The 25,785-nt window shown below is 39.9% G+C and overlaps 9 protein-coding genes and 1 long non-coding RNA gene across 12 annotated transcripts; 4 read left to right on the forward strand and 6 right to left on the reverse strand.

The window, feature by feature from the left end:
- Window positions 1–163: 163 nt before the first annotated feature.
- On the reverse strand, window positions 164–1,960 carry LOC6575782 (protein mushroom body miniature). The gene is made up of 2 exons (XM_002001750.4): window positions 948–1,960; window positions 164–893 (listed from the first exon to the last, which is right to left on the reverse strand). The coding sequence occupies exons 1-2, from the start codon at window positions 1,737–1,739 to the stop codon at window positions 315–317; spliced, it is 1,371 nt and encodes a 456-aa protein (XP_002001786.2). The 5' UTR covers window positions 1,740–1,960; the 3' UTR covers window positions 164–314.
- A 767-nt stretch (window positions 1,961–2,727) lies between these two features.
- On the forward strand, window positions 2,728–3,443 carry LOC6575783. The gene has a single exon (XM_002001751.4). The coding sequence runs from the start codon at window positions 2,760–2,762 to the stop codon at window positions 3,282–3,284; it is 525 nt and encodes a 174-aa protein (XP_002001787.1). The 5' UTR covers window positions 2,728–2,759; the 3' UTR covers window positions 3,285–3,443.
- On the reverse strand, window positions 3,292–5,632 carry LOC6575784. The gene is made up of 4 exons (XM_002001752.4): window positions 5,341–5,632; window positions 5,091–5,249; window positions 3,843–5,027; window positions 3,292–3,779 (listed from the first exon to the last, which is right to left on the reverse strand). Exons 1-4 carry the CDS (start codon window positions 5,492–5,494, stop codon window positions 3,478–3,480), a joined length of 1,800 nt encoding a protein of 599 aa, XP_002001788.1. The 5' UTR covers window positions 5,495–5,632; the 3' UTR covers window positions 3,292–3,477.
- A 60-nt stretch (window positions 5,633–5,692) lies between these two features.
- Window positions 5,693–9,874, forward strand: LOC6575785 (protein smoothened). The gene is made up of 6 exons (XM_002001753.4): window positions 5,693–6,018; window positions 6,130–6,523; window positions 6,579–7,060; window positions 7,117–7,737; window positions 7,794–7,964; window positions 8,029–9,874. Exons 1-6 carry the CDS (start codon window positions 6,011–6,013, stop codon window positions 9,509–9,511), a joined length of 3,159 nt encoding a protein of 1,052 aa, XP_002001789.1. The 5' UTR covers window positions 5,693–6,010; the 3' UTR covers window positions 9,512–9,874.
- A 643-nt stretch (window positions 9,875–10,517) lies between these two features.
- LOC122757261 lies at window positions 10,518–11,164 on the reverse strand. Its single transcript, XR_006357227.1, has 2 exons — window positions 10,721–11,164; window positions 10,518–10,661 (listed from the first exon to the last, which is right to left on the reverse strand). It is a non-coding gene; the product is annotated as an uncharacterized LOC122757261 (long non-coding RNA).
- Window positions 11,165–11,265: 101 nt separating this feature from the next.
- LOC6575786 (androgen-induced gene 1 protein) lies at window positions 11,266–20,317 on the reverse strand. 3 transcript variants are annotated; one of them, XM_015164806.3, is made up of 4 exons: window positions 20,117–20,317; window positions 19,131–19,339; window positions 11,939–12,159; window positions 11,266–11,865 (listed from the first exon to the last, which is right to left on the reverse strand). In XM_015164806.3, the coding sequence occupies exons 2-4, from the start codon at window positions 19,326–19,328 to the stop codon at window positions 11,541–11,543; spliced, it is 744 nt and encodes a 247-aa protein (XP_015020292.1). In that variant the 5' UTR covers window positions 19,329–19,339; window positions 20,117–20,317; the 3' UTR covers window positions 11,266–11,540. The 3 variants fall into 3 exon arrangements, with proteins under 3 accessions (XP_015020292.1, XP_015020293.1, XP_002001790.1); XM_015164807.3 differs by lacking the exons at window positions 19,131–19,339; window positions 20,117–20,317 and adding an exon at window positions 13,766–13,975; XM_002001754.4 differs by lacking the exons at window positions 19,131–19,339; window positions 20,117–20,317 and adding an exon at window positions 12,371–12,676.
- On the reverse strand, window positions 14,678–16,740 carry LOC6575787 (protein amnionless). The gene has a single exon (XM_002001755.4). The coding sequence runs from the start codon at window positions 16,286–16,288 to the stop codon at window positions 14,723–14,725; it is 1,566 nt and encodes a 521-aa protein (XP_002001791.1). The 5' UTR covers window positions 16,289–16,740; the 3' UTR covers window positions 14,678–14,722.
- Window positions 20,318–20,757: 440 nt separating the features above from the next.
- LOC6575788 (protein PET117 homolog, mitochondrial) lies at window positions 20,758–21,469 on the forward strand. The gene is made up of 2 exons (XM_002001756.4): window positions 20,758–21,144; window positions 21,203–21,469. The coding sequence occupies exons 1-2, from the start codon at window positions 21,053–21,055 to the stop codon at window positions 21,360–21,362; spliced, it is 252 nt and encodes an 83-aa protein (XP_002001792.1). The 5' UTR covers window positions 20,758–21,052; the 3' UTR covers window positions 21,363–21,469.
- Window positions 21,470–21,495: 26 nt separating this feature from the next.
- LOC6575789 (splicing factor U2af 38 kDa subunit) lies at window positions 21,496–22,887 on the reverse strand. The gene is made up of 2 exons (XM_002001757.4): window positions 22,665–22,887; window positions 21,496–22,553 (listed from the first exon to the last, which is right to left on the reverse strand). Exons 1-2 carry the CDS (start codon window positions 22,706–22,708, stop codon window positions 21,773–21,775), a joined length of 825 nt encoding a protein of 274 aa, XP_002001793.1. The 5' UTR covers window positions 22,709–22,887; the 3' UTR covers window positions 21,496–21,772.
- Window positions 22,888–23,162: 275 nt separating this feature from the next.
- On the forward strand, window positions 23,163–25,702 carry LOC6575790 (stress-induced-phosphoprotein 1). Its single transcript, XM_002001758.4, has 5 exons — window positions 23,163–23,367; window positions 23,442–23,724; window positions 23,807–24,681; window positions 24,751–24,983; window positions 25,052–25,702. Exons 1-5 carry the CDS (start codon window positions 23,359–23,361, stop codon window positions 25,122–25,124), a joined length of 1,473 nt encoding a protein of 490 aa, XP_002001794.2. The 5' UTR covers window positions 23,163–23,358; the 3' UTR covers window positions 25,125–25,702.
- Window positions 25,703–25,785: the final 83 nt, after the last annotated feature.

Here is a 25,785-nt window from a genome sequence, read left to right on the forward strand (position 1 = left end):
AAACTAATATACACATGCATATTAAACACGTCATAGTAATTATACTTTTCTTGGCATATTCAATATTTATGTATACAAGAAATCATATTAAAAATTTGTTGCTTAATCACAGATCGAAGCCATCAGCTATGCTGTGCTCCAGGAGTAAATGGTAGCCAAAATCTGACAAAGGAAAACGTTGATTTAATTTCATAATCAATGATTTGATATGATCAAAATTAACTTAAGTTTACACATGCTTTTTCTATTTAATAATAATTTTATGCTTATATCTAAACATATATACAAAGAAAACTTGTATACAAAATTAAAAATTATTTAGGAAAACTAAACTGAGCTCCATATGGATACATTATCGGATTATATGGTGCACCAGGAGCCAGCAACGGAAAAGGATATGCTGCGGGACCAGTTGGCAAGTTCTTAGAAGATTGCTTGGAGGTGCGTTTCCTTTTGATTTTAGTTGCTGGCTTAGCCTCAGCGCTGGAATCACTTGATTCTGTGTCAGTGGGATCTGCTTCTTCTAACTCATCCTCATCATCCTCGTCATCGTCGTCGTCATCCTCGTCGTCGCTTTGCTTTGCCTCTATTTTGATTTTCTTCTTAGGCATTTTCTTTGCCTTTTTATTCAGAGTTCGTTTATCCTTTTTAGTCTTGTTCACTGTTGGAGTTTGTAGCTGGGCAGCTGGTAACTGTTGAGGTGGCGCTGGGACTACGTTACCAGGAAATGTGAAACGTTTATCCATATTAAAGACGGCCAATTGTTGCATGCTAAACTCCATGAAAGCCTGCAGCGCAATATTCAAATTAGGAGGCTGCGGACAGTTCTTCAAACTGTGATAGGGCGCCGAGCAATTCCTGCAGATCATCTGGCACTCAAATGAAGTGTGCCCCTATGTAAGTAACCATCTTTAGTATAGTACAGATGCGATATATGATTGACCTACCTTCTTATCGCAAATGCCGCATATGTGAGACGTCTTGTCTTTGCCTTTTTCTTCCGTCTCCACAACTTTGTCCTCCTCATCGGTGCTGGCCTTGGCTTCATCTTCATCCTCATCCTCATCATCATCCTCATCTGGAATTGTGTATTTGCGACTTTCGTTTCCCATACAAACAACATCATCTTCGGATGCACTTTTGTTGGCACTTTTTGGCGATTTCTGTGGAGTATCTTTGACTGATGTTTTTCCCTTAACCGCTGGGTTTTCATCACTTGAATCATCCTCGGACGATGAGGAAGAAGAGGATGATGGCGGTGCTTTAGAAACTGGCTCGGCTTTAACCTTTACTTTGGCGGCATCAGCTTTATCCTTAACTTTAGCCGCTTCAACTTTAACCTTCACTTTAGCCGCTTCAGTCTTAACAACTGTTGTCTTTTTGACTACCTCACCGGCTTCGACACTTTCATCGGAGCTGCTGGAGGAGCTGTCTTCGCTGCTTTCCGCTGGTTTGGCCGGCGGCTTGACTGACGCCTCTTTCTTTTCCTTCTTGATGTTAGCTGGACTAATTAGAGGCGTTTGATTTATAGCTGCAATTGGTGGGGTTGCAGCAATGGCTGGGGTTGCTGCAATTGCTGGGGTCGCTGCAATTGCTGGGGTTGCTGCAACCACAGGCGTTGCTTCTTTCGTCGGCTCGGCTGTAGGCGTTGCAACTGCTGGTGCTTCTGTAGGAGTCGGAATTTTAGTATTTTCATTTTTGTGTTTTCCATTAGAAAAGTAGAATACATCATTGGGCATTTTGTCCTGGTACCAGGGACTAGACTGATTGCCTCCATGGTTTTGTTTGTTTCGTAAGCCGCTTCTGCCTCCATCACCTCCGCCGGCTCCACCTCCGCCTCCATCATGTCCATATCGCGTTCTTCTTCCGTCTCTGCCACATCGATCTCCTCTGTGATTGTCCCTTCTTCTGTCTGGACGTCCTCTGCCACCACCTCCACCACCACCACCACCACCTCCCTCCCTCCTCCTCCTCCATTACCACGTCCTCCTCCTCCACCATGTCTACCTCCTCCACTACGTCCACCTCCTCCTCCTCCACCGCCGCCGCCGCCGCCACCGCCACCGCCTCCACCTCTGCCACCTCCACCTCCACCACCTCCACCACCACCACCGCCAGCGCGACCATTCATTACAGACTGACGAGTCTGAAATTGCTTTTGCGGTTGGTTTTGATCACGAAACTTTTTAAATGAATCGTCGTTGTGTCCTCGACCATGAGCCTCGCGGTTTAAGTTATTCTGCTCGTATCTTTTGTCGCTCCATTGACCAGATTGTTGGTCGCCACTATTATTCATATAATGATAATCGTTATGACCTGAATTATCATGCCAATTGCCACCAGAATTAGGCTCCATGTCGTCGATTTCGGATCCGCCGCTTAAAAAACCATTCAGATCACCGCACGTGTTAGATAAGTATCGATGTTCTGCAGGTTAATAGCTAGCATCGATAACGTATAGCTGTTGTCGATATTTAAAAATTATTCGATTAAGATTAACGAATAAACATTGTAATTAAACTTTTCATTCAGTTATGCGGTAGGCGAGTCTTAATCAATAATTTAAAAACTTAAATAAATAAATGTTTAATTTATCTAAACATTCAAGCTTGTTTCCAAAACAAAATATGCCAATTCTATATCACTGCTCAACCATCGCATATTAAATATCGTAAGAATCGATAGAAATGATTTAACCAATTGTTTATATTGATAACTTTTTATTAGCGTGCTGTTTACATCGTACAAACTTTGTCAAAATGTTTAGATCCGATTTGAAAAAGCTTGAGCGTAATTCCTATAAATTTAAAAGAGAAGTGACTGAGCGCTCTAAGAATTGGGGCAAACAAAAGTTTAAGCCAAAACCATTTGGACACGCAGCACCAGCGCCCATTGAACAGGAGGCCAAACCATGGCATCATGTGAAAAACGAAATTCTAGATGATGAACGAACTACCGGTCGCTTTGATATGCATAGCCAGAACGCTAAAGAAATGGTAAAGCAACGGGAGCAAAATTACCGTCGCAATATAATCGAAACAGGTCGTAGCGAAAAGCCCAAATGGGAATCGTTCGACGACAACGAAACGACGACCAAGACGCTTAATACTGCCGACAGAATAATGCAAGATCCCAAAAATTTGTCCTTTAAAGAACGCAATTTCTTGCGTAGGAAATTAACAAAAGCCGTGATGAACGAGAAAACGTCCAGTCTAAAAAACGCCATAGAGGACCTACAACATAATTCAAGACTTGTAAGGTCGACAAATAAATTTAGAAAGTAATCGAAAATTGTATGAAAAAGTTTTGTTTGAAATGAGAAAAATTGTACAATACACAACATAAGTACACTACACACTTTATATAAATCATCTTAAAAATTAGAAAGGAGTATAATGTGAAATGGGGTCTGCAAAATAAATATATATATGTATGTAAACTAATTAGTATGCGATGTCCTCTCCTCGGTCTTCCAGCTCAACCATTTGCATTTGCCAATTTCGAAATTAGCTGATTGTATTTACTATTCGAAGTAATGCTCTTTTTGGAGTTGCGCACCTGTTCCGGCGTATGTTGTAAAAAGTAGATGACAATAAATTCGAGTGTTTGATTGGCTTCCTTGGGGTACATCATGTTAAAGGTATAATAGTAGCAGATCAATTGGGCAATTATATCTGGTATATCAGCATCTGAAGCTGGAAACGTGCTCATTATTTGTCCCTCAATGTAGACCATTGCATCAGTATGGGCACCCTCATCGCCAACAGATATGGGCGTATCTAATAAAGTGAATACATATTAATACAAAACAAAAGCGTTGATCGGGCATCGAAAAAACTTACTGACTAGTGCCACCCAAGGCGCATTGGTTGGATTGATGTGCTGTAGCACATCATCGGGCAAAGGTCCATGATCGTATTGCTTGAATATATAGTCAGGATCCTCATTGAAATAGTATGCCAGTCCACGCACCATATTCGCGTTGTTCTCCTCCAGGGCGTTCACTTTCTTATTTTTGGACATTTTAAAGAATTTGAACAATCGTTCCTTTTCACTGGTAAAACGCTTCTCTAATACACGCGGATCAATAGACATGAGCAATTCGAAATGCTGATAGAGCAGTGGCTTGTTGAAGATATACGGCCAATTATCCTTGATGGCCGTAATGTCTGGTATCTTTTCGCTATTGTTGAAGAAGGCGCGCTGCAACGGAAAGCATTCCTTCATATAATCGTCTATGGTACTTTGCTCCACTTTGGCAGCACCACGATAGCTGGATATCAGCAAATCTTTCTTCTCTTCAAGATCACGATTCAATGCTAAAGATTTGGCATTTCCATTAGATGCCACGGCTCCACCATTTCCCGATTTACGTTTCTTACTGCTGCTACTGCTGGTAATGTGTAGATCAGCTGTGCTCGAGCTGGCTCGTTTTTGTGGACGATTTAGCGCATTGTTACGATTGATCATTTTGGAGATGAGAGACTGTGGCGTCGTGGCAATTTGTTGGCCCTCCCGATCCTTTTCCAGCAATGAATCGGGATACTTTTCAGCCGCCTGCTGTGCGACCTCTCGAAATACAAGTATAGGTATGTGTGAGGAGCGTTCGCGTAGTGCATCGACCAAGAGATTGGCCAACGCATTGAGACGCTTGCCCAGGCTCGTTTTGCCACGCAACAACTTCATAATATCATTTGGTACCTTACTCCAAGGTATCGAAAACTCCTTAAACGGCGCTGTAGATAACTTTGAATTGCTTGGCGTGACACTAGCCAGCGATAGAGTCTCGTCATTCGATACTGTTGAGTCATTGGCATTCGATACAAAACTGGGATCCAATGAGCTGCCCGCACGCTCTGAACGATTCAAAGGCGAGGGCGGAGGTAGTATAACATATTCATCGCTTTCCGCAAGCAGCATTAACAAAATCTTCTCCTTGGCTGCGAAGAGCAACACCTCATCTTCACATATCTCGCAGCCATTGCTTTCCAGTACTATGGTACTTCCAGCCAAGCCGTATTTGTGTGCTATGAAAAAGTATACAAAAATAATTATAAATAAAATATTAGTAACGATTCATGCACACTTACCTTTTTCAATAACATCCTTTCTGCTGGGCAATGACATGAATGTCTTTTTAATTTTACGATCGGCACTGCATATTGTTATTAAAACCATTTCACTGTTCATTTCCGATTTCGTTTTTTGCGCCTCGAGCACTTTTCCAGTGTCAACGTTGGAATGCATTTCTGTGTGTGAGAGAAACAACAATAATAAACAAATTGAAGTTGTGTGTATGTTAGTGCCGAATGTGTACACACACTCATATATACTACGTACCGGAGCCTGTGGCTGTGCCCGTCGCTGTTTCAGATTTTTTTGCTGCTGTTTGTACACCATTTTCGTTTGGCGCAGCGGCCGCCGGGGCCGGGGGTTGTGGCTGTGGCTTTGCCTCATTTGCAGCATGCGGCGCTACAGCTGGAGCGGCATCCATGGCTAACAATTATTATTAAAACCCAAAATGCACACACAGCTTTCAATTTCAAATCGAGGCTTCTTCTTTTCTTTTTTTGTATAATGCCCGTGTATAAATTTGCACAAGCCAAACTGTGGCCAGGGATGTAATAAAACGCCACACGTCGATAACTTTAGCGCGACTTTGGTCGCTGGCTATCGATAGCCGATAGCAGCACAGCGTAGTGGGTGGTCTGCGGCAACAGCAATCAAACGCTCATTTGTTGCTTTCGTCTGTTCGCGGCGCGTTTACTTTTTATTTTCACTTCTGGCATTTATTTTTGAATTAAATAGTTTGTAAATTTAAATAAAACCAACGCGTTACTTAACGAGCATTGGCAACGCACACACAAAAACGACGGCAAAATGCACTGATTGCAAGATTTCGTTTGGTAGGCCAAACAAGGCGCGACCGTCTAGACATTAATATTCACAAAAGGCTGCGCTTAATATATATATTATTAGAAAAAAATAAATCGCTTGCGACAAATACAAAATGCAGACGTAAGTATGCAAAAGGTGTCACAGCCAATTATTATCTTTTGGAATATATATACTCGTATGTATATACATATCTATCTATATTGAAATCTTCGTCTGTTTTCTTTTTACTAGGAGCTGTCTCACTCTTTGTTGCCTGCTGCTGTCCAGCTGGCTGCCTGGCAGTTTGGGTAGCTTTAGTGCCACTAAATTGAATGCGGGTTCAGCTACAGTTAGCTCCATAGATTTGGAGCCTATCAATGGAACCATGAATTATCGATTGTATGGCAAGAAGGGCAAGGACGATAAGCCCTGGTTCGATGGCCTCGACAATCGCCATATACAGTGTGTGCGTCGTGGACGTTGCCTGGAAGTGAATGGAACGCATAACACATGCTTCGGCTCCAAGCTTCCCTATGCACTGACCAGTCTCAGCTTGACTGACTATCGTAAGGAAAAGGAGTTGAACGAGGCTTTGGGTAGTTATTATGCTCTGCGACATGTACCCAAATGCTGGGCTGTTATTCAGGTAAGATAATCTGCGAGTTACCTGTATATGAGAAACTAATGCTTCGCTTTTGCAGCCATTTTTATGCGCAGTCTTCAAACCGAAATGTGAGGAAATTAATGGCCAGGATATGGTCTACCTGCCTTCATATGAAATGTGCCGGATTACCCTTGAGCCATGTCGTGTGCTATATAATACAACATTTTTCCCAAAATTTATGCGCTGCAACGAAACGCTCTTTCCTATGAAATGCAGCAACGATGCGCGAGAGATGAAATTCAATGTAACAGGCAAATGCTTGACGCCTCTTGTGCCGGCTGATAATTCAGCGAGCTATTATCCTGACATTGAGGGCTGTGGCGTGCAATGCAAAGATCCGTTGTATACGGATGATGAACATCGTCAGATACATAAGCTTATAGGGTATGGAGGTACGCTCTGTCTACTCTCGAATCTGTTTGTGGTTGCTACATTTCTCATCGACTGGCAGAATGCCAACAAATATCCTGCTGTGATTGTGTTCTATATTAATCTATGCTTTCTTATCTCCTGCTTCGGGTGAGTGGACTCAAATTAAATTTCTATTATATGAACTAACATATATTTCCCTCCAGTTGGCTGGTGCAATTCACATCTGGATCTCGCGAGGATATTGTCTGCCGAAAAGATGGAACATTGCGTCACTCGGAGCCTGCAGCTGGCGAGAATCTCTCTTGCGTTGTCATCTTTGTGCTGGTCTATTACTTCCTAACCGCCTGCATGGTTTGGTTTGTCTTTCTTACCTACGCTTGGCATTGGCGTGCCATGGGCCATGTACAAGATCGCATCGACAAGAAAGGCTCGTACTTCCATTTGGTTGCCTGGTCACTGCCTCTGGTGCTCACCATTACCACAATGGCGCTCAGTGAGGTCGATGCCAATGGCATTGTGGGCATTTGTTTTGTTGGCTATATCAATCATCCGATGAGAGCTGGCCTGCTTCTGGGTCCACTGTGTGGCGTCATCCTAATCGGTGGCTATTTCATTACCCGCGGCATGATTATGTTGTTCGGTCTAAAGCATTTTGCCAACGACATCAAGTCAACTTCAGCGAGCAACAAAATCCATTTGATTATTATGCGCATGGGCGTTTGTGCTTTATTAACATTGATTTTTATACTAGTTGCAATCGCGTGCCATGTCACCGAATTTCGACATTCGAATGAATGGACAGAGAGCTTTAGGGAGTATATAATGTGAGTATTTTAACAAAATATCCTATATTCAAACTTAATAACATTAATTCTTGCAGTTGCCGCATCAGCTCTGTTTTTGATGAGAACAGCGTCTGTAAGATCGAGAATCGTCCAAGTGTGGGCATTTTGCAGCTGCATTTGCTTTGTCTATTCAGCTCTGGGATACTTATGTCCACCTGGTGCTGGACGCCATCCTCCATAGAGACCTGGAAGCGCTATATTAAAAAGTGAGTAGCCTCTCAAGCAAGTAGTTCTATAATATAGTAATACATCTTCATTTTCCTTTACTAGAAAGTGCGGCCAGGAGGTTGTCGAGGAAGTCAAAATGCCGAAACACAAGGTCATTGCCCAAACATGGGCCAAGCGCAAGGATTTTGAGGACAAGGGTAGACTCTCTATAACGCTCTACAACACGCATACCGATCCAGTTGGCCTGAATTTCGATGTAAATGACTTGAACTCGTCGGAAACGAATGAGATTAGCTCAACTTGGGTGCACTATTTGCCACAGTGTGTTAAACGTCGCATGGCTTTGACTGGAGTCACGGCTGGCAACACGAACTCCTCCAGTCAGGGTCATCAGGCTGGTCGCAAGAACTCACTAGACTCGGAGATTAGCGTTAGCGTGCGACATGTGTCTGTTGAATCGCGACGCAATTCTGTGGACTCTCAAGTTTCTGTTAAGATAGCTGAGATGAAGACAAAGGTGGCATCGCGCAGTCGTCAACATGGCAAGCACGGCTACGCGAGCAGCAGCAATAAGCGTACGCAACGACGTAGAGATTTCATTGCGGCCAGCAATGGACGTGGACGTGGACGCCGCGAGAGCAGCACCTCGGTGGAGTCACAGGTGATTGCTCTGAAGAAGACCACCTATCCGAATGCTAGTCACAAGGTGGGCATGTTTGCCCACAGCACCAAAAAGCACAACAGTAGCAGGCGCCGCAATGCAGGACTAGATCCGAGCATCATCAACGATTTCATACAGAAGAATGGGCAATTCATATTGCCATTCTTACAGAATCAAGGCATGACGACCTCATCAGATGAGGAGGAGAATTCGCGTGCCTCGTTCAAGATACAAGATCTCAATGTGGTTGTCAAGCAGGAGGAAGAGGAGGATGACGACAATGATGATGGACCTAAAATACAAGAGTTGCCCAACAATGGCAACAACTCCAAAGCCTTGGAGCACTTTTTGAAACACATGCAAAAGTCCAACGAATCCAATTGCAATGGCAATAGGCAGTCGCGCAATTCTCAACGCAGTCGCAAATCACGCAAGGAGAGCAGCAAATCACATCGCGAACCGGAATTGGATGTCGACTCAAATAGCGATTTTAAGCAGAATTATGCTAGGCAGCTGGCCGCAGCTCTGGATGTCAATGGGGACTCGCTGAGCTGTTCCTCTGTGGAGCTGGACTTACCGGGTCTGGGATTGGGTGGCATGCTGCATAGTTCCTACTCGGGCAAGTCGAATTCACGCAATAGCAAAACTAGCTGTGACGTGGGCATACAAGCGAATCCCTTTGAGATAGCCAATCATACGCTGCCCACCTATGGCAACGAGGAGCTGCAGCAAGCGATGCGATTGCTCAATGCAGCAAGTCGGCAGCGCAACGAGATTAACTGCGACGATGCGACCGAAATGCAAACGCTGCTCAATCCGCGACACCATCATGGCCATCATCATCATCATCATCACCATCAGAAGGAAGCTACGTTGTTGAGTGAATCGGATAAACTTAAAATGTTGCTGCTGCCATCCAAGTAGGGCAATTAATCGAAATGCATTTACTTAAATTTATAAACAACAACGAAATGAAAACAGAATCTTCCATAAGTTTACGAATACTCATAGCAACTAAGTTTACAAACTGCAAATTTTACAAAAACTCAGAGCACAATGCATTATGTGCCTTGTATCAATGTATAATGACTGTTTCCTTAAACTAGTTTATAGTTTTATATAGTTTTTATATATATCTATATTTAAATGTATGTTGTTTTAAATGTACAAACTGTCGCCCCTTTTGGGACAACGCACAAATCGAAAGCGAACGAAATTGTATTACAAAGTGCCTAAAAACGTTTATATTTAAGCATTTGTAACTAATAAAACGATTTTAAATCCAAATACATTCTTTATTTTCGTTTGACTTATATTATAGCTGCAGAGGCAAGGCGTACTTCGACTTGGGACAGTGACTGCAATTAGAATTTCTATGCATCTATTTTCTTGTATCTAGAAATAAATTCAATATGAATTAAATTGCGAACTTTTATGCTTGGAAAAGTGAATAGGGCAAAACAAGAATTCAAATTAATCTACTTTGTCTTTGAGCTAAATCAACTAAGCTAACTAAAATATTTCATTGGTGAAACTTTGAATATTGTTAAATAAATATTGATTGTTGAATTTTAAAAATTAAAAAAAAAAATTTTTTTTTTGTGTCAAATATTTCGTTCACTTTCAATTTAAATACATATATATTAACAATTCAATAAATTGAATTATTATTAATATTTTGTAATGCAAAGCTTATAAAATTAATCACGTGAAAAGTGCAAACTACTATGAACTAAAATGAAACCTAAATCTATGTATGTATGTGTAGAGTATTACATTTTCGACTAGCCCGAGACTCTCAATTAATTCAGCCTAGCTCACGTAACCATCGATATTATATGGATAGCGAAAACTGTGCTCAGAATAATAATAACAATAATAATTCAAAACATATATTTATGAAAAAATAAACAAAAACCAAATGGAACTCTATTTTGGTTGACTCTGTAAAGTTTCGATATTTATTATTTGTATACATATGTATATGTATTTACATACGTATGTATATAGATAGAATACATCCCGCAGGGCTATATAAATAGAATACGAAACTGTAAACAGTCGTAATGCGTGACTATAAAAAAATGAGCAGACTTAGAAAACTTAGCGTACATAGAAATTGTTAGTTAGTACCTCAGGTTGAATGAGCTGAAACTCGCTCAGCAGGTAGCTTAAACCAGCCAAGGGTCAGTTTTGTTACAGGTGAGAAATTACCTGTGAACAAGACTAGAACGATTTTAGAGAGAAGTCACACTTGGTTGGCAATTAAAGGCACATCCGCTGCGGAAGAAGATATTGCAAAGAGTTTTTTGGAAACTGTAAATTTCAACTGGAAGGCTAACAGCAGGTTATTTGCATTCCAGTAAACACACGCATACAGACACACCTGCATATGTAATTCATGTAATTGCTGAGTAGCGATCATAACAGAGGTGGAGTTAGCGAACAGCTGCTCATCACGTACCAGGGCTACATTATAAGCTTTTTTTGTTGGGTGTGGCGGAGCACCCTCGCAGCATCCAACAATTGCGTTGTACTTTCGTAATTGATTTACTCTAATTTCAACTGACATTTAAGGCGCCAATATTTGAATGTATGCAAAAAGATATTTACAAAATTAAGTTCAATTGTTTTTATTTAGAGAGATACTAGAATTAAAATTTACAATTTAACGCAGGTAAGTTTTAAGTTATTTATTTTGCAGTGCTTCATTTGCATTTGATATGAATTATTAGGCAATTGATAAATTAATGATGCTCATCTAATATAAACAACGCATACTCGAACTTGAAATTTGCAAATGTGCAATCTAATACTTCAAACGCTATTTAGTCAATTTACTAAAGAGTTTACGTGTAGCATTAGATATCAGCAATTTAATTAAGTTTTCAATTGGTGTAAAATTCATTATTTTTATTGACTACTTGAGGGGATTCTGTAAGACATACACAGCCTACTTGGATTTGCGCAGCGATAGTTTGACTTCCTTGGCCCAAACAACATTGTTGATGAACTCTCCGAGCAGATAGAGAGCAAAGGTGAAGCCCAACACAGCGGCGAAGAATAGAATACGCTGTGGCAGCTGCAGGACCTCCAAGACAGGATATACCCAGACATTGGAGTAGTGTTTGATAATATGTATCCAGACCAGATAGCTGCCCATAAAGATGGTGAGACCAGTTAATCCCTTGCTGCGTGTTGGATAAGCACGGTATGATGTAAACATCTCCAAGACAATGAAGACAACAATATTTGTATGCAATACATGATTGAGCCAGCTGCGAAAGTACATGACATAAAATAAATTAATAATTCATATAAATAGACAAAATGCAATTCTTTTTCACTCACCTGGGGAAGACAGGATCCAGCACCTTAGGAAAGACTAATTCACGATCGATGGCGTAGAGGGTCCAGAACGTTATGCCCACATTCAGAGCGACCGGAAAGGCCAGTGTAGATAGCAACCAATCCTTGAATTTCCGTATAGCGGGCGCTCGCCGTGGAACCAGCTCATTTGTGCCCACAAAATCATTCACGAGGGAGACAACGTAATACAGGGCTTGTATTATCTGTAAGTGCAAAGAGATAGGCATGTTATTCTGATAGCTCAAAAGGGGGTTGATTAGCTGACAATTGAAGTGGAATGAATTGCAAACCGCTAAATCACTGAAGCTTGACAACAACAACAAAAAATAACTCAAACCGGTTGTCATTACATGTTTAAATTCAAATTGGCCTAATGAGCTATAATAGCTGCCATTTAGACTCTCGGTACCTTACCGCATTCAGAAACGTAAGATATTTGAACTTTCCACCAAAGGGATGATAGATTAATTTTGAATTGGGATCTGTTTGGGCTGGAAATTCAACGAATTTATAATCATAATATATGCCATAGGTGAATTGTACGGCAGCTGTCAAATGCAGCAATGTACGCAGTGCGCCAAAAACACTTTTGAACAGCGAGTTCGTTGCAGGAGAGCTTGTGGCCATTTTTATCAATTATATGTTTCTTTATTGCAATTAATTGATTTTTCACAACCGCAACAACAGCATCAACAGCAACCGGCGAGCAAAAAATTTATACTGAAGACGGTTGTACTGATGTGTGACCGTGGCACCCGAAATGATAAATTATCGATACTTTACAAGGATTTTTGTATCGTTTTTTGCCGCATTTTGTGTGGCTGGTCACATTTGTAGTCTTTGGCGCTTCTTATTGAAACAAACTCACTTAAAGTAAATTGATGATTAAGAAACATGCTAATACTTGAGTGATAACTTAAAATATTAATTTATTATCAAATAAATAATAACAAATTACCTATTGCTTTTATGTGTTATCTATGCTGAGACCACAAATCAGTATTAAATTGTTATCAAGTTGCAATAGGTGAAAGCTTTTATGTCATGGTGACTAAGCGATTGTGATTAGAGATATGCTTTTAACATGAATTTTTAAAATGTTTACTGAATAATTTCTCTATAAATAAGATTTTTTACAGACTGCAATTTTATAGCAAAATTACCTGTCTTTTGAACTAGCACTTGCACTTACCGCACAGAGAAATGTTAAGAATTTAAATTGCCCACCGAATGGAATAGAATTTGGTAATTCTAGGGTATGCAAATAGTAAATAGCATAATTTAATTGAATGGCAGCTGTTAAATGTAAAAGAAATTGCAATAGACGATAAAAAACTAGAAACGTGGAACGCTCATTCTTGGACTTGGATCTGGCCATGCTTAACACACAAAAGTTCACAATCTACTGATTTGTTGGTAGGTGAAAAACCAGCGACAATCAATATATATATGTATCTGTATACATATATGTATATACATGTTTATTTTTTATTTAATTATTTTTATTTTTTTTAATAAACATTAAATATTAATTCGTGCTATGTGGGTGACTCATAAAGTTCCTTATCAGCAAGGCAATAGTAATAAGTTAGCATAAAACTGTAATTCAATCTTATTGGATGTAGATGCAGCTAATCAGCTATATATGTATACTTTCATATCAGTTACGTCTAAATATTTGTTAGTAGGTGACTTAAAGCACATAAAAGCCGTTGAGATAAGCCGCTTTTGTAATTTAACAGACTGCACTCTAACAGCAAAGCTGTTATGTTAGCAACAAACGCAAACCAGGGCTGCAATTTCACTCACCGCACAGATAAAGGTTAAGAATTTGAATTTGCCAGCGTATGGATGAAAAACTGATCTTGGCATTTCCAAATTATAGAAATAGTAGACGCCATAGTTGAATTGTATGACAGCCGTAGTGTGTAGAAGTAATTGTACAGCACGATTGAAACCTGGGGACGTGGAGCCCTTATTTTTGGGCTTGGATCTTGCCATGTTTCACACTCAAAAGTCAATTTTATACTGATTAGCCGCAAATGCAAGCAACAATCTAAGAATATATTTTATATATATGTACATACAGTTCAACATGTGCATATGAGCGAACCGCTGATAACGTTGCTTATCAGTGGGGCAATAAAAACAAAATAGTGTTCAGAGAGCAAATTTTAATTGAAGCAGAATTTGAGTGAAAATTAAATTTACTTTCGCCTCTTTAGCATTAAGGCGACCACTTTAACTGTCATTCATGTTTACAAGTGGGTGGGGATATGCTATATATAGATATGTCTAGTTGAACAAAAGCTATTGAATATGCGGTTGTCGCAACTAATGCGAACTATCGATTGAATTTCGAGCTCGTTGGAAAGCGTGAAGGTCAAGGGACAGACCCAAGCGATGTGACGCACCACTAACATGTATATTTAATCGCTATCCATTATTTAGATAAGCAATATATTTAAATTTATGTGAGCATCGTGAGCATAATTAAGCTTAACGGAAATTTCAATAAATACTTTTTTTTTTTTTTTTTTTTTTTTATTTATTTGTTAAAGCCATACGAGGTTTTCCAAAAACCCTTTTGTGAGCTTCATAAATACTGTTGAAGGAAGAATTGAACTAAATTTAATACTCATTCACGAAAGTGAATGCTAGATTTGATTGATTCAAATATATAAACATATTTATTATTCAATATAATTTCTACAAACCTACTGGTGTTTCATTCATTTATTAGGAGTAGACATATTATATATATATTTATTCCTTGGTTTCCGCCTCGTTCTCACTCTCGCCGTCAGAGGACTCCAAATTGATTTCAGTGAGCTCCTGCTCCTCCACGCTGCAGCTGTCCAGTTCTCCAGTTTCAACCTTGGCTGCCATTGCAGTTGTCTCCGCCTGCTCTTCAATGACTGCCACCTGCTCGGCTTGCTCGAACATGGGATTATCAAAGGCACGTTCACGCACCTCTTCATTCTCCGCATCATAGCCAATGACAGCCAGGCGTTCCACTGCACTACCACCTGCTCCACCCGTTCCCATTCCAGCTGTCACATTATCAAATCGATTGAAGAGCAAATGCTGCGGCAAACGCAAATCCATGTGATGCCAACGCCAGCGCCTCGGATTGTGTATCCATTGCGGTATGCGATTGAGATACGGATTCTGTGGCATGAAGTGAGCGAGCCCAATCAACGAGACAACGCCCACAAGCACAATACAGAACAATATGAGCAGCACCGAGGCAAAGCTCACATTGGGATTATATGGATGGCCGGCATAGAAGATTTTCAGATTTTTCTGCTGAGCCAGAAATTTGCTTTGATTCCGTTGCGCAGCGAAACGTCTCATAAACTCCACACTCCGTTCGCTATAGCCATTTCGATCCACAACAATCGCCTGCAAGGCATTGCCAAATGCTCTGGAGCCCACATAGTTCACATGCAACTGCAGCTCGTCCTGCAGCTGCTCCTTGACCATAAAACTATTGATGAGGCCAGTCAAGGTCTTGCGATCCTCCTCTACGCAGTGCTCGCTTTTCACATGCATCATGGCGCCACAGACCAAGCAGCAGCCGTCATTCGTGCGCAACGGGGAGACGCAATGCGGCACCTCACACAGCGGCTCCACATGGGAGCAGACCAGCTCCAGCAAGTTTTCATAGTCTATGTGGCAGCCACAGAGCTCACCTCTGTAGTACTCCACAAACACATTCTGGGCATTATGGAAGAGCAATTGGCCCAGATCTCTGCTTAGCAGCTCCTGCAGATAGTTGCGCGATATGGAGGAGCCCGCTAGGATGAGCTGACCCAAGCGAAGATACTCCACATTCTCCAGGTCAAAGGAGAGCGGACCGCTATTGCCACTGATCACCACATGCTCATCATCGCAGGGCACGCGATCCAGGTCGAAGTAGCTATCGATGGCTGAGCTGGAGGAGGAGGCGCTGTTGGGCTGGCCACTCCAGCTACTGGGATCAAACCATTTGCTCGTCTTGGCTGGTTTTAAGTAGGCGCGTTTCTCATCACTCTCACAATCTCTATTCAATCCCGAGCCCACGCCGAGTTGTATGGTGGCATCCTCTGCCAGCAGCAAGCCACCCAGACGGGGCAGTAGGAATCCTCCCACTGCCAACTCCTTGGGCAATGGCAGCACAGCCGGATAATAGCTGGGAAAGACAACCTTATCCTGGGCACAGGGCAAGTAACCATCCAGCCAGGCATCGGCATTATCGAATGCTGCTCCAGCACTATGCCACTTGATGTTGGTCGTCTCCGCCTCCAGAGCGAGCAAAGCGAACAGCACTACAGAGATCCATTCCATCATTTTGACTGCTGGGCAAATTGTAGACTGAAGACCGACAATATGGACTGATGCTATGACAGAGCTGTCATTAGTTTTGGGGGCGTTACTTCAGCTTCAACACAATCCGCAACAGACATTTACACTAGCCAACAAAATTTGATAAGAATTTTATAGCTCTAATACATAATATAGATATTCCAGAAACTTTTCATATCCTAAATTCTAATATTTAATTACGAAATCTTGAATTTTATATATTTTTGTAATGTAGGTATTTATCCTGCCCTCCGTTAGCCAGTGTTATCAATTAAGCAGTTTGTCATTCAAGCAGTCAGTCAGTCAATTTATCAGTCTTGCTACACATTAATTTAGACACACAGCTATGAAAACCTAAACAAAATTTCAATTTCACATTTTTCAATTCCAGACGAAAATGAACTACAAAATTTTGGACATTAAAGAAATTTTAAACATTTTGAATATTTGATTTCCAACTGAGAATATGTATAAATCGATAAAAATATAGATAAATAAAATTGGAAATTGGGTATTCGGATTTCGATAACTACCTGAAGACTAATTAACATTTTATAAGCATTTTAATGGATAATAAAAATGTTTTCAAATAAAACAAGTAAAATCAAGAGTTTCTTAAAGCTTATATAGATAAATGCAAAGACAGTTATATAATAGAAATTATTCTATATGCTGTAATAATAAATTTCATATGGAATTTAAATACATTTAATATCCTAATTATGGTAGTTCAAAAAATCGTCGACTAAATTTCATTTCTATTTTTAAATCCATAGATGAATTTTAATAAATTTGTTCAAGTAATAAATTGTTCAAAGCTAGCGAATGAGACGAACGTGTGCCCATTGCAATATCTATACACACATATACACTGAATTATAGTATAGCTGCTTTGCTACACATTCATTCCGTATTAGAAGAATAGCGTTTATTTTCATTTTGATATAAACAATTGAAGTAAAGGAGAGGAAGGTATGCCAAAACAATAGAAGAATAGCAAAAATTAAAGCCGGATGGTAATCGTGCGTGTGCATGGCCCGGCAATGCGATGTGCCACGGGTTCCACATGAAAGCCATTTGCTAAAAAAAAAAAAAAAACAAAAAACACAACGAAACAAATAGCAAACAAACAAAATCCGAGTCCAAATCCGCATCCGAATCCACGTGCAGAGATATCTGCGAGTAGATGGAAAGCACTCTTTCTCGTTTGTTTTTTGTGTTGAAGATCAAAGAATTTATTGAGATTATAAATCAAGGGCGGCCAAGGTCGAACAAAATTAAAGATAAGCCTTAAAAAACTTAAGAAAAGTTTCTTTGTTTGGAAAATCCTTGAACTTAAGTAGTGTAAAAGATGTTTGCGAGGAAGAACTAAGTCTTATGGAGAAGTTGAGAAAGAAAATTTTGAACAAAGAGATGGGCAGGTTCATGTTCGTTATCGGCTAATGATTAAGTAACGATTCACGATTTCAGTATCGATTGGCCAATGGACTGAATCAGTAGCAATTTCAGTCAATCAGTTAAGTAACTATCAATCACGGATCAATCCATCAGTGAAGTAGCTAGTCAATCAAGGATCGCAAAAAACGCTGCTGTATATTTAGATTGACTTGCTCATACAATTCAAATACTCTACTCGATAGTAAATGTTATAGTCAATCAGAAGCAAGCCATCAATCACAGACGTAAACAAACACCATAATGAAAAATGTCTAATAGATATTATCAAACATTGCCGATTTATTTGCTTTCGTTTGCCATATCATCTGCGAAAACTCAAATCGATGATCGAATCGTATGCCCAAACTATTTCACGACATGTAAATGAGTTACTCCCGGGCAACACGCCCCAGAACGCCTCCCACAGCGCAGTGGGGCTGCCAGATAATCTGGCATCTATCAACGCCAATAAAATCGGCCACGAAGATGCTGGAGGCCTTTTGTTTTTGGACCAATTTGATTTGTGGCCAACTTTACAATTCAATAAAAATGAAAATTAAAAAAAAAAATCTTTTTCTCTTTGTGCTTTTACGGAAATTTCGCGCAATGAAAATAAATATTGCGAATTCTTTGCGAGTGTGTGCGTGTGTGAGGGTAACACTTTGCAGCGACAACAACTGAATGGCCGGATAATGGAATGAATGGCATTTAAAATGTATCTGTAAGACATGGGCATGGAAAATGTATCTGCAAAATACGCCAACTGCCCGCTTACAAATTGCAGCCAGTTGTTGACCCCTCAGCGCGAGAGGTGATTAAAAGAAACACAGGAAAAAAAGTAAAACGAAAATCGACACAGCAGGCAAATAAACAAACATATGGCAGACATAAATGGGAGACAATAATAAAAATCTGATTATACCCTATAAACATTTGTGAAAGCGGAACAAGGGCAATCGGAATATTGGCTATCATAAATTGTCGTTGTTTCTTTGTTTTTAAAGGAGACAACCGACTTTAAATTTGAGAACTATGGGAATTAAGATAATATAATTGCATATTATATGCATATTTTGCATTATATTTGCTAATATCGATAAATATCGACTTTGAAAAGATGTCACAAGCGATTCGATTTTAATAGGACACCATTGACATAAAGATATATAGATGGAATAGTGGCTAAAGTACGAATTTAATCATAGTAACTAGATATAGGTCATATTCTCGTCGTATATTCTCTGTTCCTGCAGCTCTACTTGTTTCTGTATAAATGAGCTGGAACACACTTGAAACGAATTGTGGCTGCGGTCGTCGTATTTCCGTCATTTCATAATGACCACGATTTATATATACATTTTTGATCATAATCTTGTGTTCTTTAACTTACCAGCGACCAATAGCTGAGAAATCGTAATTTTTGTGGAAAAGTTTCGGGCACCAGGCGACGACTGAAGCTCGTCTTTAATTTGTAGCTGCGTTGCACCTCAAAGCTACTGTAATACAGTCCATAAGCGAATTGGCCCAGCGCACACAGGTGAATGATTGTCACAAAGACACGCGATTTATAAAGCTCCACTTTGGTCATCTTGTATAGCTCTGAATATATATAGTATATACAGAATTTTACTTAACTTTACTTCAACAAAGGTTTGGTTATTTTTGGCCAAATATCCAGCAAACACTTCAATTTTTGTGGCTTGAATGAAAACTGAAGATAAAAATTGTAAGCAAACTTTAGTCGGGACTGTCAGACTACGAGCTACCCTGTGCCCATAGGATGTATAATTAAGCATATATTTATGAGCTGAATCTGCATAGAGATTTGTGTGATTCTTAGTCCTCAAGGAAGAAAAAATGATTGAAACGTGGTCAACTGAATGAAATTTCATATGATTTGAATAACAGTTCCAAGGTTAAATCTTCCCAGAAACATTTTTACATACTTTAGCAAACAGCCTCAAGTACAAACATATCTTGCTCTAGAATATATGAGCTTCATGATTCCTATTAAACTTTCCTATGTCTATCGCATGCATTTTATTTGAAGCATACCCTGTGTAAGCATTTCCCATGGGTACAACTGTTTGCGAACCACAAAAAAACTGAGCAAATAAAGCAAAGGTGGTCAAAGGTGTCGTAAAAGCTAAATGTCTAAGCGTTAGGCTTCTTAAAGCTTGGCTGCATAAAAATTTGAAATCAATATTTGACATAAATATTTAAAAACGAACAATAAGAATAACATATAAAAAAAAGTTTAATTGGTCTAATGGAAAAAAAAAGACCTGAAAAGTGGAATTTCAAAATGCATAAACAAATGCTTAGCAAGCCACATAAATTGATGAGAATTTGCTGGGCGATGTTTATAATTTTTACATATGTTAATAAGTTAATGGATTCTAGGGCTAGTTGTTGATTGTTTCAATCGTTTGAATTTCGAAACAAATCTTTTTTTGCGCACACGACAGACAACACGCACGTAAATTTGGATTTTCTATATAGTTCACTTTTTATTCTTTTTTTTTTTTTTTTTTAATTTTTTATTTTGGCTGGTTTTCTAGTTTATTTGTTACGCGCAAAGAACTGCGCGTATGGAAAACTGGAGTCGTACTGGCAGATTGTATGAAAATGTTGCTCATTCGCCGCATTGGCTCGATGTTGCTTTTACTTGCGTCCACACACACGCTCACACACAACCCACACACATGTGTACTTGTGCTGTTGCTTCGCATTGCGTGCAACTGATGCGCATGTCCAAAAATTGTATATATTTCAGTTGTGTTACCCGTGGCAGTCGCCCAGCATTTGTTTGACCAAACATAACAGTTATGTGGTATCCATGTATAGACTAAACAATCAAAACCATACGCAATACTGCGTCAAAAATCACATTTTGTCCCGCAGATAACGGCTTGTGCAAACAAACATATTTAAATCGATAAGCAAATGCGCGCCCTTCGCAATATCGTTATCGCAGACTGTTATCAAAGCAGCTGTTTTATGCTGCAGCCCTGGTCGTTTGTTATGTCTATCGACAATTTTGAGCAGAATTTGTATCATTTACTGAATTAACTCATATTTCTTAATGGAAACAAAACCATAGTATTTATATAAATAAGCCGCAAAGTACTCATATAAGTAGAGTGTTTCAAGAACCTCACAATATATAAATCTGTCGGGTTTTCTTCATTTCTCTATTTCTCGAGAAGTTACAATACATCAGAAAGTCATGTCGTAACAACTACTTAGACGTATTGAATAAAATTTGTATCAAAATTAAATAGCCAACAATTAGATAATCAATCAACAAAAATGTCGTTAGCATCTAAAGTGACATTAGGTTTAGCTGTTTGCGTTTCCACCGCCATTATAGGTTATGTTCACTATAAACAATCGGACGACCGGCAAGTATAAAGAATTCTTCAATGAAATTAAGAATTAATCGTAATAATTGGTTTACAGTAACAAACTACATGAGGGTGTTTTACGTGACGTAGAGCAGCAACAACGACGCAAGCACGAAAACCGTTATGCACTGCAGCAACAAATCGACATGACCAAACAGTTAAAAGCAGCGCGAGAAACGGAGACGAAGAAAAATCCGGACGTATTAGATACATAAACAACGGAAATGCCGGAGGCATCGAATCCAGGCTCAAAGCTGGCGTCACTTGTGTTACAGCAATGAATATGTGAAGCGCGGCAAATACAGCATTTTTATACACACAATATCTGTTTGTTATTCTTTGTCTATATAATCTTTATAATTAGTACTCAATTTTATTATTACGAATGTGTGTATAAGTAATTACAATTCTAATGGGCGCTCGATAAAATAATTCACATTGTGTCACGGTTGGTTTGTACATATGTGGTGGACACCCCTTACTAAATCATAAAAAAAAACAAAAAAGGAGACTTTGCAGAGCTTTGAAATACACGTTAGTTGGCGTTCTGTGTCCGTCCTCTCTCACTTTGCCACCAATAATGTAGTTGATAGAACCGTCCGAAGTCCAAACAGAGTTTGGACCATTAATATCGACCTCCTCCTTTACGTCTATCGCGATCGTTCCCATCACGATCGTTATTACGATCGCCTCGATCCGTGCCACCTCCGATGCCACGCTCGCCACCACGATCCGTGCCACCAACAATGCCGCGCTCGCCGCCACGATCAGTGCCGCCGCCGATGCCACGATCTTCGCGTCGACGGCGCGGCGACCGGCTTCGTGATCGTCGTCGCGGTCCACCGGAACGGGATCGAGAACGCGAACGATTGCGTCGCCGGCGCGAATAAAGGTACCTCCGCAACTCTCTAGATATGGGCTTCAGGTGCATAAAATTGCAAAAGCCGGAACGTGTGCATTCACCCATTTCGTATTGTCTGCAGCAGGCCTCACGGAAATCGGTAACCGGCGACAATTCCGAATAAACAGGTCGTCCGCCAAACCAGCGATTGTTCAAATCATTTGCCGCCTTTTCGGCGTCGGCCTCATTGCGGAATTTGATGTACACATTGCCAACTAAATGGTCACCCAAATTATCGCAAACGTTCATCTCCTCAATTTCTCCATATTTGTCCTCGCACTCAACGAAAACATCCTCAAAGAAATTGTCATAATGCTCCTGCATTTCCTCATCGGACACATTCGCTACCAAATGTGAACCGTCCGCCGATTTCGCTGAATTTTGAGGATTTACGTAGAGATTTTGCAGCAACACCGTTTGCGAAAATGTCGGCTTATTGTGTATGCGTGAGCAGCGGTCGCCATGCCGGCACGCTCCGATTTTAAAGTAAAACGAGCAGTTGACTCTGCAATATGTAAATCGTTTGTTATTAATGTGCCGGAAAATGTACAGAAGGTACAACTGCAAAACATGCGGACCACTGTTTTTTTTTTTTTTTTTTTTTTTTATTACTTACTTGTCCTTTTCTGTGCCAAAAATAGATGCCAAATATTCGGCCATCACGTTGATACGGTATTGAGCTGCTGTTTAAAACGATTAGCCTTCCTTGCGTGCCGTTTGCAGCGAAATTTGTTTAATGCCGTATTTTGTATATATTTTGACAAATTTGTAATATAAATTTTTCCAGGCGCACGCAAAAAGCAGCGTCTGTCGTATTCTGCTACAGCGTTGCCAGCTTCAAAATTAATTCAAGCAAGTCGTTCGGCGCTGCCAACTGAGTTTTCAAGGGAAATTTAATAACAAATTATTGACAGGAAATTCAATTTTAAATAATTCACATATATATTTAGTTTTGATTTCTTAAATAACTATAAGCATTGAACAATTCCGACTGTATTCCCTTAATTAATATATATTGTATTTTCTTACCAAAATAATATCCGGCAGCGCGCGACCTGTTACAGAGAGTGTTGGCAACGTTGCGCGTCTGACATTTGTGTGTGAGAGAGCAAGTGCGAGAGTGCGAGAGCACGAGAACTGAGCGAATATTCACGACTCATGCATTTCTAGAAAAGTCCGACAGCGGCATTTTTGCATTTTCATAAGCTCACAACTTTGTGCGGTAAACGGCGTGTTTTTAACGACATTAAATACTTAACACAGTTAAAAAGCTCTTAATTAAAAATAAAAAGAAGATAATTGAAGAAAAAATGGATAAGGTGCGTATTAAAATAGTTAACAAACAAGCAAAACGATTCTCATATATGAACGTTTCCTCGGTGGTCAACTGCAGGTGAACGAACTGAAGGAAAAGGGCAACACAGCGCTAAATGCTGAGAAATTTGATGACGCTATTGCAGCCTATACAGAAGCAATCGCGCTGGACGCCAACAATCATGTGCTCTACAGTAATCGTTCTGCGGCCTTCGCCAAGGCCGGAAAATTTAAAGAAGCTCTCGAGGATGCTGAGAAGACGATCTCTTTGAATCCGACTTGGCCCAAGGGCTATTCACGCAAGGGTGTTGCGGCCGCTGGTCTGCGCGACTATATGAAGGCTCTAGAAGCCTACAACGAGGGTAAGTTGTGTTACATATGGTGATTTACTTTGACCTCTCCCCAACATAACCTCACTTGTTTCTTTGTGTGTTCCTCAACAAGGTCTGAAGTATGATCCGCAAAATGCGATTCTTTTGCAAGGTTGCCAGGAGATCACGGCAGCTGTGCTGAATATGATGCAGTCTCGCGGTGATATTCCCATGGACGTTGATCCTCAATCGGGCAGCTCGCCTTTTGAGAGGAAATCGCAACCGTCCAAGCCGGCAGAGCCACCCAAGCCGGCTGAGCCGCGTGTGGAGGACATGACCGAGGAAGAGCGTAAAAAGTACTTTGCCAAGAAGGAAAAGGAGCTAGGCAATGCTGCTTATAAGAAGAAAGATTTTGAAACTGCCCTCAAACACTATCATGCAGCCATTGAGCACGATCCGACTGACATCACGTTCCATAACAATATTGCGGCTGTTTACTTTGAACGAAAGCAGTATGAAGAGTGCATCAAGCAGTGCGAGAAGGGTATCGAGGTGGGACGTGAAAATCGTGCTGACTTTAAGCTAATTGCTAAATCCTTGGCTCGTATCGGCAACACCTATCGCAAAATGGAAAACTATAAGCAAGCCAAATTCTATTATGAAAAGGCCATGTCTGAGCATCGTACCCCGGAGATAAAGACATCGCTCAGCGAAGTTGAAGCCAAAATTAAGGAAGAAGAGCGACGTGCATACATTGATCCAGTTAAGGCAGAAGAAGAGAAGGAAAAAGGCAACGAGTACTTCAAGAAGGGTGACTACAGCACTGCTGTTAAGCATTATTCGGAAGCCATCAAACGTAATCCGGATGATCCCAAGTTGTATAGCAATCGTGCAGCATGCTATACAAAATTGGCTGCATTTGATTTGGGCTTGAAGGATTGTGATACTTGCATTAAGCTCGATGAGAAATTCATCAAGGGTTATATACGAAAGGGCAAGATTCTGCAAGTAAGTGTACCTCAAATACATAGCTTGGGCACCATTCATGATTATATTACTCGATGTTTGTTGTAACAGGGCATGCAACAGACCTCTAAGGCTTCAGCCGCGTATCAAAAGGCCCTAGAATTGGATCCAAATAATGCTGAGGCAATCGATGGCTATCGTCAATGCTCAATGAATTTCCAACGTAATCCACAAGAGGTGCTTAAGAATGCCATGTCCGATCCGGAAATACAACAAATTCTCAAGGATCCGGCCATGCGCATGATACTCGAACAGATGCAGAACGATCCAAATGCTGTTAAGGAGTAAGTTTTCAATTTGAAAAAAAAAAAAATGAAATGTTATTAAACCCTATTTCTCCTCTCACTTGCAGACATTTACAAAATCCGGCTATAGCAGACAAGATAATGAAGCTACTGGAATCAGGCATCATACAAATACATTAGATTACAGAAATGAGAAGAAAAGAAAGTAACACAGAAAAGCGTTCAGGATATACATAAAACTAAACAATATGCATAACGAAGTAAAACTAATGCCCTGCCACAAAAAAATCTAAACATGTTGAACCTTAAAATATAATGTAAGAAATTACCTTAAATATCACCGCTAACGCTGACATGACTATAAACTAAACTAAAGCAGACAAAAGAAAACTATTTGAAAAAAAAAAAAAAACCGTTTAAATGCAAAAGAAAATTCACTTTTGTTTTAGAATATATATATTTAACACATATGTATGTACATCTGTTTAGTTGATTTACGCAGGTTCTGCTCTGGTTCTTTTTTTCATACTACATAAAAATGCTGTAGCTTAGACATCTAAATAAATAAGTTTCTGAATGTAAAATAAAATACAAGTCAAGGAATGGAAATTGTATGTTAGAATATCTCGCATGCTCAGAAGCTTCCTAACTCGCAATTTTTCTGCATCTCCACGTGCAGCACCTCCTTTAAGATTATATACATATAGTCGGGAAACAGACGGTACGTTCCAAAGTAAATAAGAATTTTTCAAACTAAACACAATTAAGTTTTTCATTTGTATAAATTTGTATATGGATATAATTTCATATCTATAGAGAATTTACTTAAATAAAGTTGCAG

The sequence above is a fragment of the Drosophila mojavensis genome, unplaced genomic scaffold (genome assembly GCF_018153725.1).
Source record: "Drosophila mojavensis isolate 15081-1352.22 unplaced genomic scaffold, ASM1815372v1 contig_36, whole genome shotgun sequence".
NCBI classification, from domain to species: Eukaryota; Metazoa; Arthropoda; class Insecta; order Diptera; family Drosophilidae; genus Drosophila; species Drosophila mojavensis.

Bases quoted from the DNA above. Each gene is read 5' to 3' on its own strand.
- LOC6575784 (XM_002001752.4), bottom strand. From the start codon at position 5,494: ATGGATGCCGCTCCAGCTGTAGCGCCGCATGCTGCAAATGAGGCAAAG. The intron at 5,250-5,340 runs GTACGTAGTATA...TCTCACACACAG, and splicing joins GGGCACAGCCACAGGCTCCG to AAATGCATTCCAACGTTGAC. The intron at 5,028-5,090 runs GTAAGTGTGCAT...ACTTTTTCATAG, and splicing joins AAAGGATGTTATTGAAAAAG to CACACAAATACGGCTTGGCT.
- LOC6575783 (XM_002001751.4), top strand. From the start codon at position 2,760: ATGTTTAGATCCGATTTGAAAAAGCTTGAGCGTAATTCCTATAAATTT.
- LOC6575786 (XM_002001754.4), bottom strand. From the start codon at position 12,583: ATGGCCACAAGCTCTCCTGCAACGAACTCGCTGTTCAAAAGTGTTTTT. The intron at 12,160-12,370 runs GTAAGGTACCGA...TTGCACTTACAG, and splicing joins ATCTTACGTTTCTGAATGCG to ATAATACAAGCCCTGTATTA. The intron at 11,866-11,938 runs GTGAGTGAAAAA...GTACTTTCGCAG, and splicing joins CTGGATCCTGTCTTCCCCAG to CTGGCTCAATCATGTATTGC.
- LOC6575789 (XM_002001757.4), bottom strand. From the start codon at position 22,708: ATGGCCGAATATTTGGCATCTATTTTTGGCACAGAAAAGGACAA. The intron at 22,554-22,664 runs GTAAGTAATAAA...TACATATTGCAG, and splicing joins TTTGGCACAGAAAAGGACAA to AGTCAACTGCTCGTTTTACT.
- LOC6575790 (XM_002001758.4), top strand. The intron at 24,682-24,750 runs GTAAGTGTACCT...TTGTTGTAACAG, and splicing joins GAAAGGGCAAGATTCTGCAA to GGCATGCAACAGACCTCTAA. The intron at 24,984-25,051 runs GTAAGTTTTCAA...TCTCACTTGCAG, and splicing joins GATCCAAATGCTGTTAAGGA to ACATTTACAAAATCCGGCTA.
- LOC6575785 (XM_002001753.4), top strand. The intron at 6,524-6,578 runs GTAAGATAATCT...TCGCTTTTGCAG, and splicing joins AATGCTGGGCTGTTATTCAG to CCATTTTTATGCGCAGTCTT. The intron at 7,061-7,116 runs GTGAGTGGACTC...ATTTCCCTCCAG, and splicing joins TTTCTTATCTCCTGCTTCGG to TTGGCTGGTGCAATTCACAT.
- LOC6575788 (XM_002001756.4), top strand. From the start codon at position 21,053: ATGTCGTTAGCATCTAAAGTGACATTAGGTTTAGCTGTTTGCGTTTCC. The intron at 21,145-21,202 runs GCAAGTATAAAG...ATTGGTTTACAG, and splicing joins TATAAACAATCGGACGACCG to TAACAAACTACATGAGGGTG.
- LOC6575782 (XM_002001750.4), bottom strand. From the start codon at position 1,739: ATGCCCAATGATGTATTCTACTTTTCTAATGGAAAACACAAAAATGAA. The intron at 894-947 runs GTAGGTCAATCA...TTACTTACATAG, and splicing joins GCGGCATTTGCGATAAGAAG to GGGCACACTTCATTTGAGTG.
- LOC6575787 (XM_002001755.4), bottom strand. From the start codon at position 16,288: ATGATGGAATGGATCTCTGTAGTGCTGTTCGCTTTGCTCGCTCTGGAG.